At 37.2% G+C, this 17,209-nt stretch overlaps 1 protein-coding gene across 1 annotated transcript in view; it reads right to left on the bottom strand.

Moving 5' to 3' along the window:
• Positions 1–17,209, bottom strand: part of STK3 (serine/threonine kinase 3) — a 327,224-nt gene that overhangs the window by 271,389 nt on the left and 38,626 nt on the right. Inside the window, exon 2 of the mRNA XM_067711661.1 lies at positions 209–289. Within this exon, the coding sequence (XP_067567762.1) occupies positions 209–289 (81 nt within the window). The remainder of the gene's footprint in view (positions 1–208; positions 290–17,209) is intronic.

Genomic DNA, 17,209 nt, shown 5'->3' with positions numbered 1-17,209 from the left:
GTTCTCCTGTACTTTCAGCTTTTCACTATGGAGTATGATGTTAGCTTGGGTTTGTCACATACGGCCCTTCACTATGTTCAGGTACATTCCCTCTATACTCTTACTACTCAATTCAATCAAATATACTCTAGTGAAAGACTAATCTTACACAGTATTTTATAACTGTTCTGTCATTATCTAAATGTTACTTTCATGTTTTTGTACTTACCCTTCTCCCAGTTTCTCTAGTACATCAAAAACTTCTTCAGGCTGCTTAGTCAAACTGTCTTCACTCAGCTTTTTTAGCTTACTGATGAGAAAAAGAACAGAAAAAATATTTTCCTTAACATCTTTCATAAATTTTTTAATTTTACTTTTAAGAGGCAATATACTCAAATGGTTCAAAAATCAATCAATATAAAAAAGTATACAGTATATAGTCTCCTTCCAACCCCTGTTCTTAATCTTCCCAGAAACACCTCAAAGAATAAGCACTTTTATTTGCTTCTTGTGAAACCTTTATACAAATATGAATATATATTTTTATTTCTCCCCCTTTTAACACACAATATAGCATTTTATACACAATGTTTTTTATCCACACTGTTATATATTTTGATATTTTTACTTGACAACATAAAATCCATGTTGGAGATCTCTACAACATAAATACATAGAAAGCATCCTCATTCTTTTCTTTTTTACATCTACATCCTATTCTGTTGCAAAGATGTAGTATCTCTTACTCTCCGATCCTTTACTTATGGATATCTAGGTTCCCTTTTGCTAATATAAACAACACTGCAATAAATAAGCTTATACATAAGTCAACTCACACACGTGCCAGCATATCTTTAAGATAAATTCCCAGAAGCAAAACTGCGAGGTCAAGGGAATATATAAACACACACAAATATAGAAGTATATATATTGATAAATAAGCACATATACTGTAAGTATAACCATATGTCATAATATAAATTTAATAACATAAGATCACTATTATAATAACTATATAGTAATTATTAAAATTTTTGATTGATTATATTATGGTATATTTTATCTACTATAATTGTATGTGATATTAATATATATGTATATTAATAGATATTAACAAACTGCCCACCAGGGGGCTTATACAAATTTAATCTCCTACCAGTAATATATGAGAGAGCATCTTTTCCCACAATTCCACCTACATAGTATTGAACCAAATATTTCAGCCAATACATTAGGTGAAAACTTGTAACTCAGAGAAGATTTATTTTGCATTTCTCTTACTATGAGTAAAGTTGAGCATCTTTTAATATAATATAAAACAAATCATCTATTCATGTTCTTTGCTCACTTTTCTCCTGGGTTTTTGGTCCTTTTCTTATCTGTATACAAGGAAAACTGGCTTTCATTTAGGTTGTACATATTTTCACTTGTATTGACTTCACTTAAGAGTTTTTAGTTTTATGGTCTACTTGACTATTTGCCATAGAGAAATATCTTTTTATTTTGTTTTTTTTTTAAGTTATCCATAGTATGGCATGTGCAGAAATATCTAGAAGCAAGAAATGAGAGGCATTATACATGGTATGTCTGAAAGACCAAAAATAATTCGCTATGAATAAAGTATCATGTATAAAGGACCAAAAATAATTCAGAAAGAATAAAGTAAAAGTGGCCAGGATGTATTAAAAAGGGTCAGGTTAAAAAGAGTCTTGTAAACCATGTTAGGAGCTCTATTTTAAAAAGATCACTTCCCCTGTAATCCAGAGGAAGGACATGCAGTAAGCAACAGTAGAGAAGGGAAACCAGTAGGGGATTATTCAAAATATGTATGCAGAGAATATAGCAGTGGCAGTAAGAATGGAGAGAGGATAAGCTAATCAAGATATTAAAGAGGCACAGTCAACAGAAAGTGGTTTTGATTAAATATGGGATGATGCAAGAAAGAGAGGAGTTGAGCATGTCTCTTAATAAGCCTTTGGCTTAAGCTAATGACTAGATGGCAATGTTATTTACTAAGCTAAAGAACACCAGAAAAAAGTCTGGAGGGGAATAAGATGGGTTTAACTCCTCTCATCCAAATGCAGATTTCCAGCAACCAACTGTATATATGAATACCAGCAGAGATCTGAGTTGGCAATGTCATTTTTGGTGTCACCAGCACACAGATGAAGCCTGAAGACTTGAGAAGAGATAAAATCATCAGGAAAATGTTTAAGAAGACGTAAGGGTCAAGAAGACATCCCAGGAAAACATCAATATTTAGTAAATGAGGTCATGAAGGACAAGAAAGTAGTACTTGACCATTTTCAAATGCTACTGAAAGTTCAAACAACTTAAAGATTTAAAAGTGTCCATTACAGGATTTCCACTTCTGACTGCAAGGAAGTAAGAGGATCCAGAATTACCTGGCTGCTGTAAACAACTAAAAAACTCAGAAAAATATAGGAAGCAACTATTTTCAGACATGAGTATCAGATATTTCAGGACAGAGATCCATGAGAAAAGGGAAAGAAATAAGATAAGCCCTACTATCACCCAAGCTTTAGATCTATAGGTTATGTCCAAAATGTAGCACAGGGAGAAGGGAACCCAACAGAGCCAAGCAATTTTGCTGAGTTAAAGAAACAAAGATGGGAGTTTGGGGAGGCAAGGCAAATAAAATGTGCATTACAGAATACCTGTGAGAAAAGAGCTATACAGAGAAACAGGTCCATCAATCTACCTAAGAGCTCCCTTGACTATTTAGCTGAATGCCAACCTGTACGTGCTTACAAAAACACTCTACAAAACCCAACAAAATCAATTTCCTAGGAGAAAAAAACGACCAGGGAGTTTTAAAAAGAACAACTCCCAGAGGTCACACAAGGCTGAGAATCTTTCCCACTGTCAACAGTTAAGTGAACTCGTAGAATACAAAGGACATTCAGTAGACATCCCAGAACAGCCTTGTTTTAGAAAAGAGACTGCATTACCAAAACATAAACGCTACTTTACTTTAGACTCTCCCAAAAGGAGCTTAAAAACAGGCTTCAAAAGCACTGAGCCAATCTACAAGGTAACAACTGCCTACCAGAATAAGTCTATATAGGCATACCTCGTTTTATCGTGCTTTGAAAAATACTAAGTTTTTTACAAAAGGAAGGTTTGTGGCAACGCTGCACAGAGCAAGACTATTGGTGCCATTTTTCCAACAGCATTTGCTCACTTTGTGTCTCTGTGTCACATTTTGGTAATTCTCACAATATTTCAAACTTTTTCATTATTATTATATTTTTATGGTAATCTGTAATCAATGATCTTTGATGTTACCATTGTAATGTGTTTTGGGGTGCCATGAACCATGCCCATATAAGACAATGAACTTAATAAATGTTTTCTGTTCTAACTGCTCCACCAATTGGCCATTCCCCATTTCTCTCCCTTTCCTCAGGCCTCCCTATTCCCTGAGACAAAACAATACTGAAATTAGGCCAATGAATAACGGTACAACAACTTTAAGTGTTCAAGTGAAAAAAGAGTCACATATCTCTCACTTTAAATCAAAAGCTAGAATTGGTTAAGCTTAGTGAAGAAGGCATGTCGAAAGCTGAGAAAGGCCATAAGCCAGGCCTCCTGTGCCAAACAGTTACCCTTTTGAATGCTAAGGAAAAGTTCTTGAAGAAAAGTAAAGGTGCTACTCCAGTGAACACACAAATGATAAGAAAGCAAAACAGCCTTACTGCTGATAGAAAGTTTTAGTGGTCTCAATAGATCAAACCAGCCACAGCATTACCTTAAACCAAAGCTTAATCCAGATCAAAGCCCTAATTCTCTTCAATGCTATAAAGACAGAAAAAGGTAAGGAAGTGGCAAAAGAAAAGCCTGAAGCTAGCAGAGGGTGGTTCATGGATTTTAAGGAAAGAAACCATCTCTATAACGTGAAAGTGAAAGGTGAAGCAGAAGGTGCTCAGGTAGAAGCTGCAGCAAGTTACACAGAAGATTCAGCTAAGATAGTTAATGAAGATGCCTACACTAAACAACAGATTTTCAATGTAGATGAAACAGCCTTATATTGGAAGAATATACCATCTACAACTTTCATAGCTAAAGAGGAAAAGTCAATGTCTGGCTTCACAGGACAATGCAGCTGGTGACTCTAAGTTGAAGCCAATGCTCATTTACCAATCTGAAAATCCTGGGGTCCTTAAGAATTATGCTACATCCACTCTGCCTGTGCTCTGTAAGTGGCATAATAAAGCCTGGATGACAATACATCTGTTTACAACATGGTTTACTGAATATTTTAAGCCCACTGTTGAGAACTGCTGCTCAGAAAAAAAGATTCCTTTCAAAACATTACTGCTCATTGACAGTGCACTTGGTCACCCAAGAGCTCTTATGAAGACGTACAAAAAGAGTAATGTTGTTTTCATGCCTGCTAACACAACGTCCATTCTGCAGCCCACAAATAAAGGAGCAATTTCAACTTTCATTCAAGTCTTATTATTTTAAAAATGTTATTTCATAAGGCTACAGCTGCCATAGATAGTGACTCCTCTGAAGGCTCTGGGCAAAGTAAACTGAAAACCTTTTGGAAAGGATTTACTAATCACAAGAACATTCATGATTCAAGGGAAAAGGTCAAAATACCAACATCAATAAGGGTTTGGAAGAAGCTGAATCCAATTCTCATGGATGACTTTGAGGGGTTCAAAACTTCAGTGGAGGAAAATACTGCAGACATGGTAGAAACAGCAAGAGAACTAGAATTAAAAGTCGAACCTGAAGATGTGACTGAATTGCTGTAATCTCATGATAAAACATTAGCGGATGAGGAGTTGCTCCTCATGGATGAGCAAAGAAAGTACTTTCTTGAGATAGAATCTACTCCTGATGACGATGCTATCAAGACTGTGAAAATGACAACAAAGGATGTTAAATATGACATAAACTTAGTTGATGAAACAGCAGGGTTTAAAAGGACTGACTCCAACTTTGAAAGAGGTTATACTGTGGATAAAATGCTATCAAGCAGCATTGCATGCTACAGAGAAATCATTCAGGAAAGAAAGAGTAACTGAAGTGGCAAACTTCACTGTTGTCTTATTTTAAGAAATTGCAACAGCAATGCCAACTTTCAGCAACCATCACCCTCATTAGTCAGCAGACATCAACACTGGGGCAAGACCTTCCAGGAGCAAAACAGATTACATCTAGCTGAAGGCTCAGATGATGGTTAGCACTTTTTAGAAATAAAGTATTTTTCAATTAAGGTATATTACATTGTATTTTAGACAATACTGCCGCCCACTTAATAGACAACAGCATAGCTTAAACACAACTTTTTTGTGCACTGGAAAACCAAAAAATTCGTGTGATTCACTTTGTTGCAATGTTTGCTTTATTGCAGTTGTCTGGAACTGGACCTGCAGTATCTCTGAAGTATGCCTGCAAAACAAACAAAACTCAGCCTTAACAATGTAAAAATTTATAATGCCAAGAATTCAATCAAAAGAAGCAAGAAGAACTAAAAACCCACAGACTGTGGGAAAAACCACATTCACAGAAAGATAGACAAGATGAAAACGCACAGGATGATGTACCAGATAAAGGAACAAGACAAACCCCAGAAAAACAACTAAATGAAGTGGAGATAGGAAACCTTAAGGAAAACAATTCAGAATAATGATAATGAAGATGATCCAGGACCTCGGAAAAAGAATGAAGGAAAAGATTGAGAAGATGCAAGAAATGTTTAACAAAGAATGAGAAGAATTAAGGAACACATAGAAGAATTAAAGAACAAACAAACAGAGAAGAACAATACAATAACTGAAATGAAAAATGCACTAGAAGAAATCAAAAGCAGAATAACTGAGGCAAAAGAACAGATAAGTGACCTGGAAGACAGAATGGTGGAACTCACTGCCATGGAACAGAATAAAGAAAAAAACAAAGGAGAGAAATGAAAACAGCCTAAGAGACAGCTGGGGCAAAATTAAATGCAACAACATTCGCATTATAGGGGTCCCAGAAAGAGAAGAGAGAGAGAAAGAACCTGACAAAATATTTGAAGAGATTATAGTCGAAAACTTCCCTAACATGGGAAAGGAAATAGCCGACCAAGTGCAGGAAGCTCACAGAAATGCCAGGCAGGATAAAGCCAAGGAGGAACATGCCGAGACACATATTAAAAACATTGACAAAAATTAAAAACAATGAAAGCAACAAGGGAAAAATGACAAATAGCATACAAGGGAACACCCATAAGGGTAACAGCTGATTTCTCAGCAGAAGCTCTACAAACCAGAGGAAGTGGCATGAGATATTTAAAGTGATGAAAGAGAAAAACCTACAACCAAGATTACCCTACCCAGCAAGGATCTCATTCAGATTCAATGGAGAAATCAAAAGCTTTACAGACAAGCAAAAGCTCGAAGAACTCAGCACCACCAAACCAGCTCTACAAAAAAAGCTAAAGGAACTTCTCTAAGTGGGAGACACAAGAGAAGAAAAGAAGCTATAAAAACAAAACCATAACAATTAAGAAAATGGTAATAGGAACATACATATCAATAATTACCTTAAATGTGAATGGATTAAATGCTCCAACCAAAAGACAAAGGTTTGCTGAATGGATACAAAAACAAGACCCATATATATGCTGTCTACAAGAGACCCACTTCACACCTAGGGACACATACAGACTGAAAGTGATGGGAAGGAAAAAGATATTCCATGCAAATGGAAATCAAAAGAAAGCTGGAGAAGCAATACTCATATCAGATAAAATAGACTTTAAAATAAAGAATGTTACAAGACACAAGGAAGGATACTACATAACAATCAAGGGATCAATCCAAGAGTAAGATATAACAATTATAAATATATATGCACCAACACAGGAGCACCTCAATACATAAGCCAACTGCTAACAGTTATAAAAGTGGAAATTGACAGTAAAACAATAATAGCGGGGGACTGTAACACCTCACTTAAACCAATGGACAGATAATCCAAACAAAAAATTAATAAGGAAACACAAGCTTTAAATGACACAATACACCACATAGACTTAATTGTTATTTATAGGACATTCCATCCAAAAACAGCAGATGACACTTTCTTCTCAAGTGCACATGGAACATTCTCCAAGACAGATCACACCTTGGGTCAAAAATAAAGCCTCAGTAAATGTAAGAAAACCAAAATCCTATCAAGCATCTTTCCTGAACACAACACTATGAGATTAGAAATAAATTACAGGGAAAAAAACGTAAAAAATACAAACACATGGAGGCTAAACAATACGTTACTAAATAATCAAGAGATCACTGAAGAAATCAAAGAAGAAATCAAAAAATACCTAGAGACAAATGACGATGAAAACATGATAATCCAAAACCTATGGGATGCAGCAAAAGCAGTTCTAAGAGGGAAGTGTATAGCAATACAAGTCTACATCAAGAAACAAGAAAAATCTCAAATAAATAATCTACCCTTACACCTAAAGCAACTAGAGAAAGAAGAACAAAAAAAAAAAAAAACCCAAAGTTAGTAGAAGTAAAGAAATCATAATGATCAGAGCAGAAATAAATGAAATAGAAACAAAGAAAACAATAGCAAAGATCAATAACACTAAAAGCTGGTTCTTTGAGAAGATAAACAAAATTGATAAACCATTAGCCAGACTCATCAAGAAAAGGAGGGAGAGGACTCAAATCAACAAAATGAGAAAAGAAAAAGGAGAAGTTACAACAGGCACCACAGAAATACAAAGCATCCTAAGAGACTATTACAAGCAACTCTATGCCAATAAAATGCACAACCTGGAAGAAATGGACAAGTTCTTAGAAAAGTATATCTTTCCAAGACTGAAGCAGCAAGAAAAAGAAAATATGAACAGACCAATCACAAGTAATGAAATTGAAACTGTGATTAAAAATCTTCCAACAAACAAAAGCAAGGACCAGATGGCTTCATGGGTGAATTCTATCAAACATTCAGAGAAGAGCTAACACCCATCCTTCTTAAACTCTTCCAAAAAACTGCAGAGGAAGGAACACTAGCAAATTCATTCTATGAGGCCACCATCACCCTGATACCAAAACCAGACAAAGATACTACAAAAAAAAGAAATTACCAACAAATATCACTAATGAACATACATGCAAAAATCCTCAACAAAACACTAGCAAACAGAAACCAACAACACATTAAAAGGATCATACACCAAGATTAAGTGGGATTTACCCCATGGATGCAAGGATTCTTCAATATATGCAAATCAATCAATGTGATACACCATATTAACAAACTGAAGAAGGAAAACCATATCATCATCTCAATAGATGCAGAAAAAGCTTGCGACAAAATTCAACACCCATTTATGATAAAAGTTCTCCAGAAAGTGGGCAGAGGGGGAACCTACCTCAACATAATGAAGGCCATATAAGACAAACCCACAGCAAACATCAGTCTCAACTGTGAAAAACTGAAAGCATTTCCTCTAAGATTAGGAACAAGACAAGGATGTCCACTCTCACCACTATTACTGAACACCACTATACTGAACATACTTTTGGAAGTCCTAGTCATGCAATCAGAGAAGAAAAAGAAATAAAAGGAATACAAACTGGAAAAGAAGAAGTAAAACTGTCACTGTTTGCAGATGACATAATACACAGAGAATCCTAAATATGCTACCAGAAAACTGCTAGAGCTAATCAATGAATTTGGTAAAGTTGCAGGATACAAAATTAATGCACAGAAATCTCTTGCATTCCTATACACAAATTATGAAAAATCTGAAAGAAAAATTGAGGAAACACGCTCATTTATCACTGGAACAAAAAGAATAAAATACCTAGGAATACACCTACCTAGGGAGACAAAAGACCTGTGTGCAGAAAAATGTAGACACTGATGAATGAAATTAAAGATGAATCAAACAGATGAAGAGATATACCAAGTTCTTGGATTGGAAGAAACAATATCGTGAAAATGACTATGACTATACTACCCAAAGCAATCTACATGTTCAATGCAATCCCTATCAAATTACCAGTGGCACTTTTTACAGAACTAGAACAAAAAATCTTAAAATGTGTATGAAGGCACAAAAGACCCCAAATAGCCAAAGCAGTCTTGATGGAAAAAAATGGAGCTGAAGGAATCAGACTCCCTGACTGCAGACTATACTACAAAGCTACAGTAATCAAGACAGCATGGTACTGGCATAAAAACAGAAATATAGATCAATGGGACTGGATAGAAAGCCCAGAGATAAACCCACGCACCTATGCTCAACTAATCTATGGCAAAGGAGGGAAGCATACACAACGAAGAAAAGACAGTCTCTTCAATAAGTGGTGCTGGGAAAACTGGACGGGTACATGTAAAAAATGAAATGAGAACACTCCCTAACGCCATACACAAAAATAAACTCAAAATGGATTAGAGACCTAAATGTTAGACCAGACACTATAAAACCCTTAGAGGAAAACATAGGAAGAACACTCTGACATCAATCACAGCAAGATCTTTTTTGATCCACCTTCTAGAGTAATGGAAATCAAAACAAAAATAAACAAATGGGACCTAATGAAACTTAAAAGCTTTTGCACAGCAAAGGAAACTACAAACAAGACAAAAAGACAACACTGAGATGGGAGAAAATATTTGCAAATGAATCAACAAAGAATTAAACTCCAAAATATATAAACAACTCATGCAGCTCAATACTAAAAAAAACAAACAACCCAATCCAAAAATGGGCAGAAGACCTAAATAGATATTTCTCCAAAGAAGACATACAGATGGCCAAGAAGCACATGAAAAGCTGCTCAACATCATTAATTATTAGAGAAATGCAAATCAAAACTACAATGGGTATCACCTCACACCAGTTAAAATGGGCATCAGAAAATCTATAAGCAACAAATGCTGGAGAGGGTGTGGAGAAAAGGGGACCCTCTTGCACTGCTGGTGGGAATGTAAATTGATACAGCCACGATGGAGAACAGTATGGAGGTTCCTTAAAAAACTAAAATTAGAAGTACCACATGACCCAGCAATCACACTACTGGGCATATACCCAGAGAAAACCATAATTCAAAAAGACACAAGCACCCCAACGTTCACTGCAGCACTATTTACAACAGCCAGATCATGGAAGCAACCTAAATGCCCATCAACAGAGGAATGGATAAAGAAGATGTGGTACATATATACAACGGAATATTACTCAGCCATAAAAAGGAACGAAATTAGGTCATTTGTAGAGATGTCTATTGATCTAGAGACTGTCATACAGAGTGAAGTAAGTGAGAAAGAGAAAAACAAATATCGTATATTAACGCATATATGTGGAACCTAGGAAAATGGTACAGATGAACCAGTTCGCAGGGCAGAAATTGAGACACAGATGTAGAGAACAAACGTAAGGACACCAACGGAGGAAAGTGGCTGGGGGGGATGGTGGTGTGATGAATTGGGAGATTGGGATTGACATATACTAATATGTATAAAATGGATAAGTAATAAGATCCTGCTCTATAAATAAATAAATAAAATTCAAAAATTCAGAAAAAAAAAGAAAATTGGTGCCCATAAACTTGCTCCATGCAAGGTTGCCGCAAATCTTCAATTTGTTAAAAAAAAAAAAATGCAGTATGTGTGAAACACAATAAAAATGCAGTATGCCTGTAATGTCTTCCATTAGGTGCTATTTTCTTAGGAAACTAATGACCTATACAGGGAGGAATTGGGAGAACTTACCAGGAAGAGATTGCATCTCTAAAGAGAGCCCTTGCACAGCATTTACTTTGTATCCAGACAACACTCCAGACAATGATTCTAAGCCATTTACACTCATGAACTCACTTAACCCTCCCAACAACTCTACACAGTAGAGACTATTATTACCATTAAGTGTCTCCATGTAATAATTCGAGAAATACTTAATAATAATAGTTTGGGAAGTTGATCCTCACAGTGGTTAAGTAATTTGCCCTAACCCAGTTAGTCAGTGATGAGGCTCAATTCCAACCCAGACCTTCTGACTTCATAGCCCGTTCTTGTAATCACTACTCTTTTCAGAGCTTGTGGGAAAGTCATCTTCCTGTGATGTGGATGTGCTCCTTCAGGAAGGAGAGCTGTGTGGACCAGACCAGATTTGTAACAGGAAGAGACTGGGGCTGGTTTGAGCAGAAAATGTATTTCTTAAAAGAATCTGAAACAAAGTATTTTTCAAATGCATCACATACAGAAAATGGCTGTAAAAGGGAGTAATTCTTATACTATTAAAGAAACAGAAAGACATAAGGTATTTTTAGGAATTGTAGAATCTTCAATAAGGGCCAGCTATTGGATGATGTTAAAGAATTGTTTTTAATTTTCTTAAGAGTGAAAAGGGAATTATGGACTTAAGAGAATGTGCTTCCTCTTAAGGGACACGTGCTTAAGTATTTAGAGATGAAGGGTCATGATGTGGGCAACTTAGTTTCAGATGGTTCAACAAATCTGTTTATATGTGTGGAGACAGAATTTGCACACACAAAAATGGAAAATATCGAAACACTGGTGACTGTGAAGAAAGAAAAAAAAAGAATTCAATAAAAAATTATGGATATATGAGAAATTGGGAACTGTGACTCACAAAGAGGAGAAAAATTAGTCAAAACAGACACAAAAATGGCAAAAACAGTGGAATTAACAAAAAACAATCTTATAAAGAGCAAATATAAATAAGTCCCATGTACGTAGAGATGCAATGGAAATGGATAGGAAAAAAGAGCTAAACAAAAATTTTACAGATGAAACAAAGTACTGAAATGAAATTTTCACTGGATACAATCTGAACAGATTAGACAGTACAGCAAAAAGGTAACGTGAAGAAAAAAATGTTTAAAGAAAAAAGGAGAAAAGAAAGAGCCTGAGCCCCACATGGAAATGAAGAATAGGTATAGATAAATATATATAAACAGCGAGAAAGAGAAAAAAGGGGGTGGAGGAGAAACTGGCCAAACATTTTCCAAATTTTATAAAAACAATAAACTACAAATGCAAGTAACTCAGCAAACCTAAAAAGATAAATATACACAAACACACACACAGACAAACCACATGTATTGTAATCAAATTGCCACCAATAAGAAGTACAGGAGTAGGAATAAGAGAATACTAAAAGCAGTCACAGAAAAAAGACATATTACTTAAATAAGAACAAAAACAAGGGGATTCCCTGGTGGCGCAGTGGTTAAGAATCCACCTGCCAATGCAGGGGACATAGGTTCGAGCCCTGGTCTGGGAAGATCCGACATGCTGCGGAGCAACTAAGCACAAGCGCCACAACTACTTACTCTAGGGCCCATGAGCCGCAACTACTGAGCCGGCGTGCTGCAACTACCGAAGCCCATGCACCTAGAGCCCAAGATACACAACAAGAGAAGCCACTGCAATGAGAAGCCCGAGCACTGCAATGAAGTGTAGCCCCCACCCGCCACAACTAGAGAAAGCCGTCGCGCAGCAATGAAGACCCAATGCAGCCAAAAATAAATAAAATAAATAAATTTATTTAAAATAAGAAAAAAAGGATGACTGTAGTATTCTTGCCAGACAGTAAGCGAGCCAAAAGACAGCAACTCCTTAAAAGTGACGATAGAAAACAATAATCAACATAAAATTCTATATTTAATGGAAATATCCCTCAAAAGTGAAGGAAAAATAAAAAATTTTCAAACAAAAAAGGGTGAGAGAATTCATTATGAGTGGACTTTCACAACAATAAATGGTTAAAGACAGTTCTTCAGGCTACAAGAAAATGATGTCAAAAGGAAACATAAACCTATACAAAAGAATAAAGAACAGCAGCTAGTAAAAATACAGGTAAATACAAAAAAAAAAAATTCAACAACAGCAGAATGTACATTCTTCTCAAATGCACACGGAACAGGAACACTCTCCAAAAGAGACTGCATGTTAGGCCATAAAACATATCTTTAAAATTTCAGAACACTGTAATCATACAAAGTATCTTCTCCAAACAGAATGGAATGAAAAACGAAATCAAAAACAGTAGGGCAACAGGAAGATCCAGAAATACGTGAATGTTAACATATTCTTAAACAAACAAAGGATCAAAGAAGAAATCACAAGGGAATTAAGAAAATATCTGGAGAGAAATGAAAACAAAAATACAACATACCAAGACACAAGGGATGCAGCAAAAGCAGCATTAAGAGGGCAATTTATAGCAGTAAGCCCTTAGATTTAAAAAGAAGATCTCAGCTTCAAGATGGCAGAGGAGTAAAACGTGGAGATCACCTTCCTCCCCACAAGTACATCAAAAATACATCTACATGTGGAACAGCTCCTATTGAACACTGGCAGAAAAACCTCAGACTTCGAAAAAGGCAAGAAACTCTCCACGTACCTGCGTACGGCAAAAGAAAAAAGAAAAACCAGAGCCAAAAGAATAGGGACGGGACCTGCACCTCTGGGAGGGAGCTGTGAAGGAGGAAAAGTTTTCACACACTAGGAAGGTCCCCACTGGCGGAGACAGTGGGTGGGCGGGGGGAGAAGCTTTGGAGCCACGGAGGAGAGCGCAGCAACAGAGGTGCAGAGGGCAAAGTGGAGAGATTTCTGCACAGAGGATCGCTACCAACCAGCATTCACCAGCCTGAGAGGCTTCTCTGCTAACCTGCTGAGGTGTGTGGGGGCTGGGAGCTGAGGCTTGGGCTTCGGAGTTCAGATCCCAGGGAAAGGACTGGGGTTGGCTGCGTGAACACAGCCTGAAGGGAGCTAGTGCGCCACGGCTAGTGGGAGGGAGTCCGGGAAAAGGTCTGGAGCTGCCAAAGAGGCAAGAGACTTTTTCTTGCTTCTTTGTTTCCTGGTGTGCAAGGAGAGGGGATTAAGAGCGCCGCTTAAAGGAGCTCCAGAGACAGGCGCGAGCCGCGGCTATCAGCACGGACCCCAGAGACGGGCACGAGATACTAAGCCTGCTGCTGCAGCCATCAAAAAGCCTGTGTGCAAGCACAGGTCACTGTCCACACCTCCCCTCCCGGGAGCCTGCGCAGTCCACCACTGCCACAGTCCTGTGATGCAGGGACAACTTCCCTGGGAGAACACATGGTGCGCCTCAGGCTGCTGCAATGTCGCACTGGCCTCTGCTGCGGCAGGCTCCCCCTGCATTCCGTACCCCTCCCTCCCCAAGGCCTGAGTGACCCAGAGCCCATTACTCAGCTGCTACTTTAACCCTGCCCTGTCTGGGCAGGGAACAGAAGCCCTCAGGCGACCTACACACAGAGGCGGGGACAAATCCAAAGCTCATCCCCAGGAGCTCTGCGAACAAAGAAGAGAAAGGGAAATCTCTCCATGCAGCCTCAGGAGCAGCAGATAAAATCTTCACAATCAAACTGATGTACCCTGCACCTGCGGAATACCTGAACAGACAACAAATCATCCCAAAATTGAGGCAGTGGACTTTGGGAACAACTGTAGACTTGGGGTTTGCTTTCTGCATCTAATTTATTTCTGGTTTTATGTTTATCTTAGTTTAGTACTTAGAACTTATTATCATTGGTATATTTATTGATTTTGCTGTTCACGTCCTTTGTTTTTTTTTTAAATATGTATATATATTACTTTCCTTTTTCTCTATTTGTGAGTGTATATGTGTATGCTTCTTTGGGTGATTTTGTCTATATAACTTTGCTTTCACCATTTGTCGTAGGGTTCTGTGTCTTTTTTTTTTTTAATATAGTTTTTAGTGCTTGTTATCATTGGTCTATTTGTTTTTTGGTTTGGTTGCTCTCTTTTTTCTTCTATTACTTTTTTATCTTTTTATTTTAATAATATTTTTAATTTTTATTTCAATAACCTTTACCTTATTTCATTTTACTATGTTGTATTTTATTTTTCTTTCTTTATATTCTCCCTGTTCTTCTGAGCTGTGTGGCTGACGGGGTCTTGGTGCTACGGCTGGCTGTCATGCCTGAGCCTCTGAGGTGGGAGAGCTGAGTTCAGGACAATGGTCCACCAGAGACCTCCTGGCCCCATGTAATATCAAATGGTGAAAGCTCTCCCAGACATCTCCATCTCAATGCTAAGACCCAGCTTAACTCAACGACCAGCAAGCTACAGTGGTGAACACCCTATGCCAAACAACTACCAAGACAGGAACACAACCCCACTCGTAAGCAGAGAGGCTGCCTAAAATCATAAGGTCACAGACACACAAAAACACACCACCAGACGCAGTCCTGCCCACCAGAAAGACAAGATCCAACCTCAACGCCCAGAACACAGGCACCAGTCCCCTCGACCAGGAAGCCTACACAACCCACTGAACCAACCTTACCCACTGGGGGCAGACAACAAAAACACCGGGAACTACGAACGTGCAGCCTGCAAAAAGGATACCCCAAACACAGTAAGGTTAGGCAAAATCAGAAGACAGAGAAATACAAAGCAGATGAGGAAGCAAGGTAAAAGAACCCCAGACCAAACAAATGAAGAGGAAACAGGCAGTCTACCCGAAAAAGAATTCAGAATAATAATAGTAAAGATGATACAAAATCTTAGAAATAGAATGGAGAAAGTACAAGAAACATTTACAAAGGACCTAGAAGAACTAAAGAGCAAACAAACAATGATGAACAACATAATAATGAAATTTAAAATTCTCTAGAAGGAATCAATAGGAGAATAACTAAGGCAGAAAAACAGGTAAGTGACCGGGAAGATAAAATAGTGGAAATAACTACCACAGAGCAAAAGAAAGAAAAAAGAATGGAGGACAGTCTCAGACACCTCTGGGACAACATTAAATGCACCAACATTCGAATTATAGGGGACCCATAAGAAGAGAATAAAAAAGAGACTGAGAAAATATTTGAAGAGATTATGGTGGGAAAATTCCCTAATGTGGGAAAGGAAATAAGTCCAGGAAGCACAGGGAGTCCAATACAGGATAAATCCAAGGAGAAACACGCCAAGGCACATACTAATCAAACTATAAAAAATTAAATACAAAGAAAAAATATTAAAAGCATCAAGGAAAAAGCAACAAATAACATACAACGGAATCCCCATAAGGTTAACAGCTGATCTTTCAGCAGAAACTCTGCAAGCCAGAAGGGAGTGGCAGGACATATTTAAAGTGATGAAAGTGAAAAACCTACAACCAAGATTACTCTACCCAGCAAGGATCTCATTCAGATTCGACGGAGAAATTAAAACCTTTACAGACAAGCAAAAGCTAAGAGAACTCAGCACCACCAAACCAGCTATACAACAAATGCTAAAGGAACTTCTCTAGGCAGGAAATGCAAGGAAAGGAAGGACCTACAATAACAAACCCATAACAATTAAGAAAATGGTAATAAAAACATACATATTGATAATTACCTTAAACATAAATGGATTAAATGCTCCAACCAAAAGACAAAGGCTTGCTGAAGGGATACAAAAACAAGACCCATATATACGCTGTCTACAAGAAACCCACTTCAGACCTAGGGAGAAATACAGAATGAAAGTAAGGAGATGGAAAACAGTATTCCAAGCAAATGGAAATCAAAAGAAAGCTGGAGTAGCAATTCTCATATCAGACAAAATAGACTTTAAAATAAAGACTATTACAAGAGACAAAGAAGGACACTACATAATAATCAAGGGATCATTCCAAGAAGATATAACAATTGTAAATATTTATGCACTGAACATCAGAGCACCTCAATACATAAGGCAAATGCTAACACCCATAAAACACCCATAAAAGGGGAAATCGACAGTAACACAATAATAGTAGGGGACTTAGCACCCCATTTTCACCAATGGACAGATCATGCAAAATGAAAATAAATAAGAAAACACAAGCTTTAAATGATACATTAAACAAGATGGACTGAATTGATATTTATAGAACATTCCATCCAAAAACAACAGAATACACTTTCTTCTCAAGTACTCATGGAACATTTTTCAGGATAGATCATATCTTGGGGTAAAAATCAAGCCTTGGTAAATTTAAGAAAATTGAAATCATGCCAAGTATCTTTTCCGACCACAACACTATGAGACTAGATATCAATTAAAGGAAAAAATCTGTAAAAAATACAAATACATGGAGGCTAAACAATACACTACTAAATAACCAAGAGATCACTGAAAAAATTAAAGAGGAAATCCAAAAATACCTAGAAACAAATTACAATAAAAACACGACGAGCCAAAACCTATGGGATGC

This window comes from Pseudorca crassidens, chromosome 17, assembly GCF_039906515.1.
Source record: "Pseudorca crassidens isolate mPseCra1 chromosome 17, mPseCra1.hap1, whole genome shotgun sequence".
Lineage (NCBI taxonomy): Eukaryota > Metazoa > Chordata > Mammalia > Artiodactyla > Delphinidae > Pseudorca > Pseudorca crassidens.
Note: the sequence above shows the minus strand (reverse complement) of the source record. Positions and strands in the feature narration are given on the sequence as shown.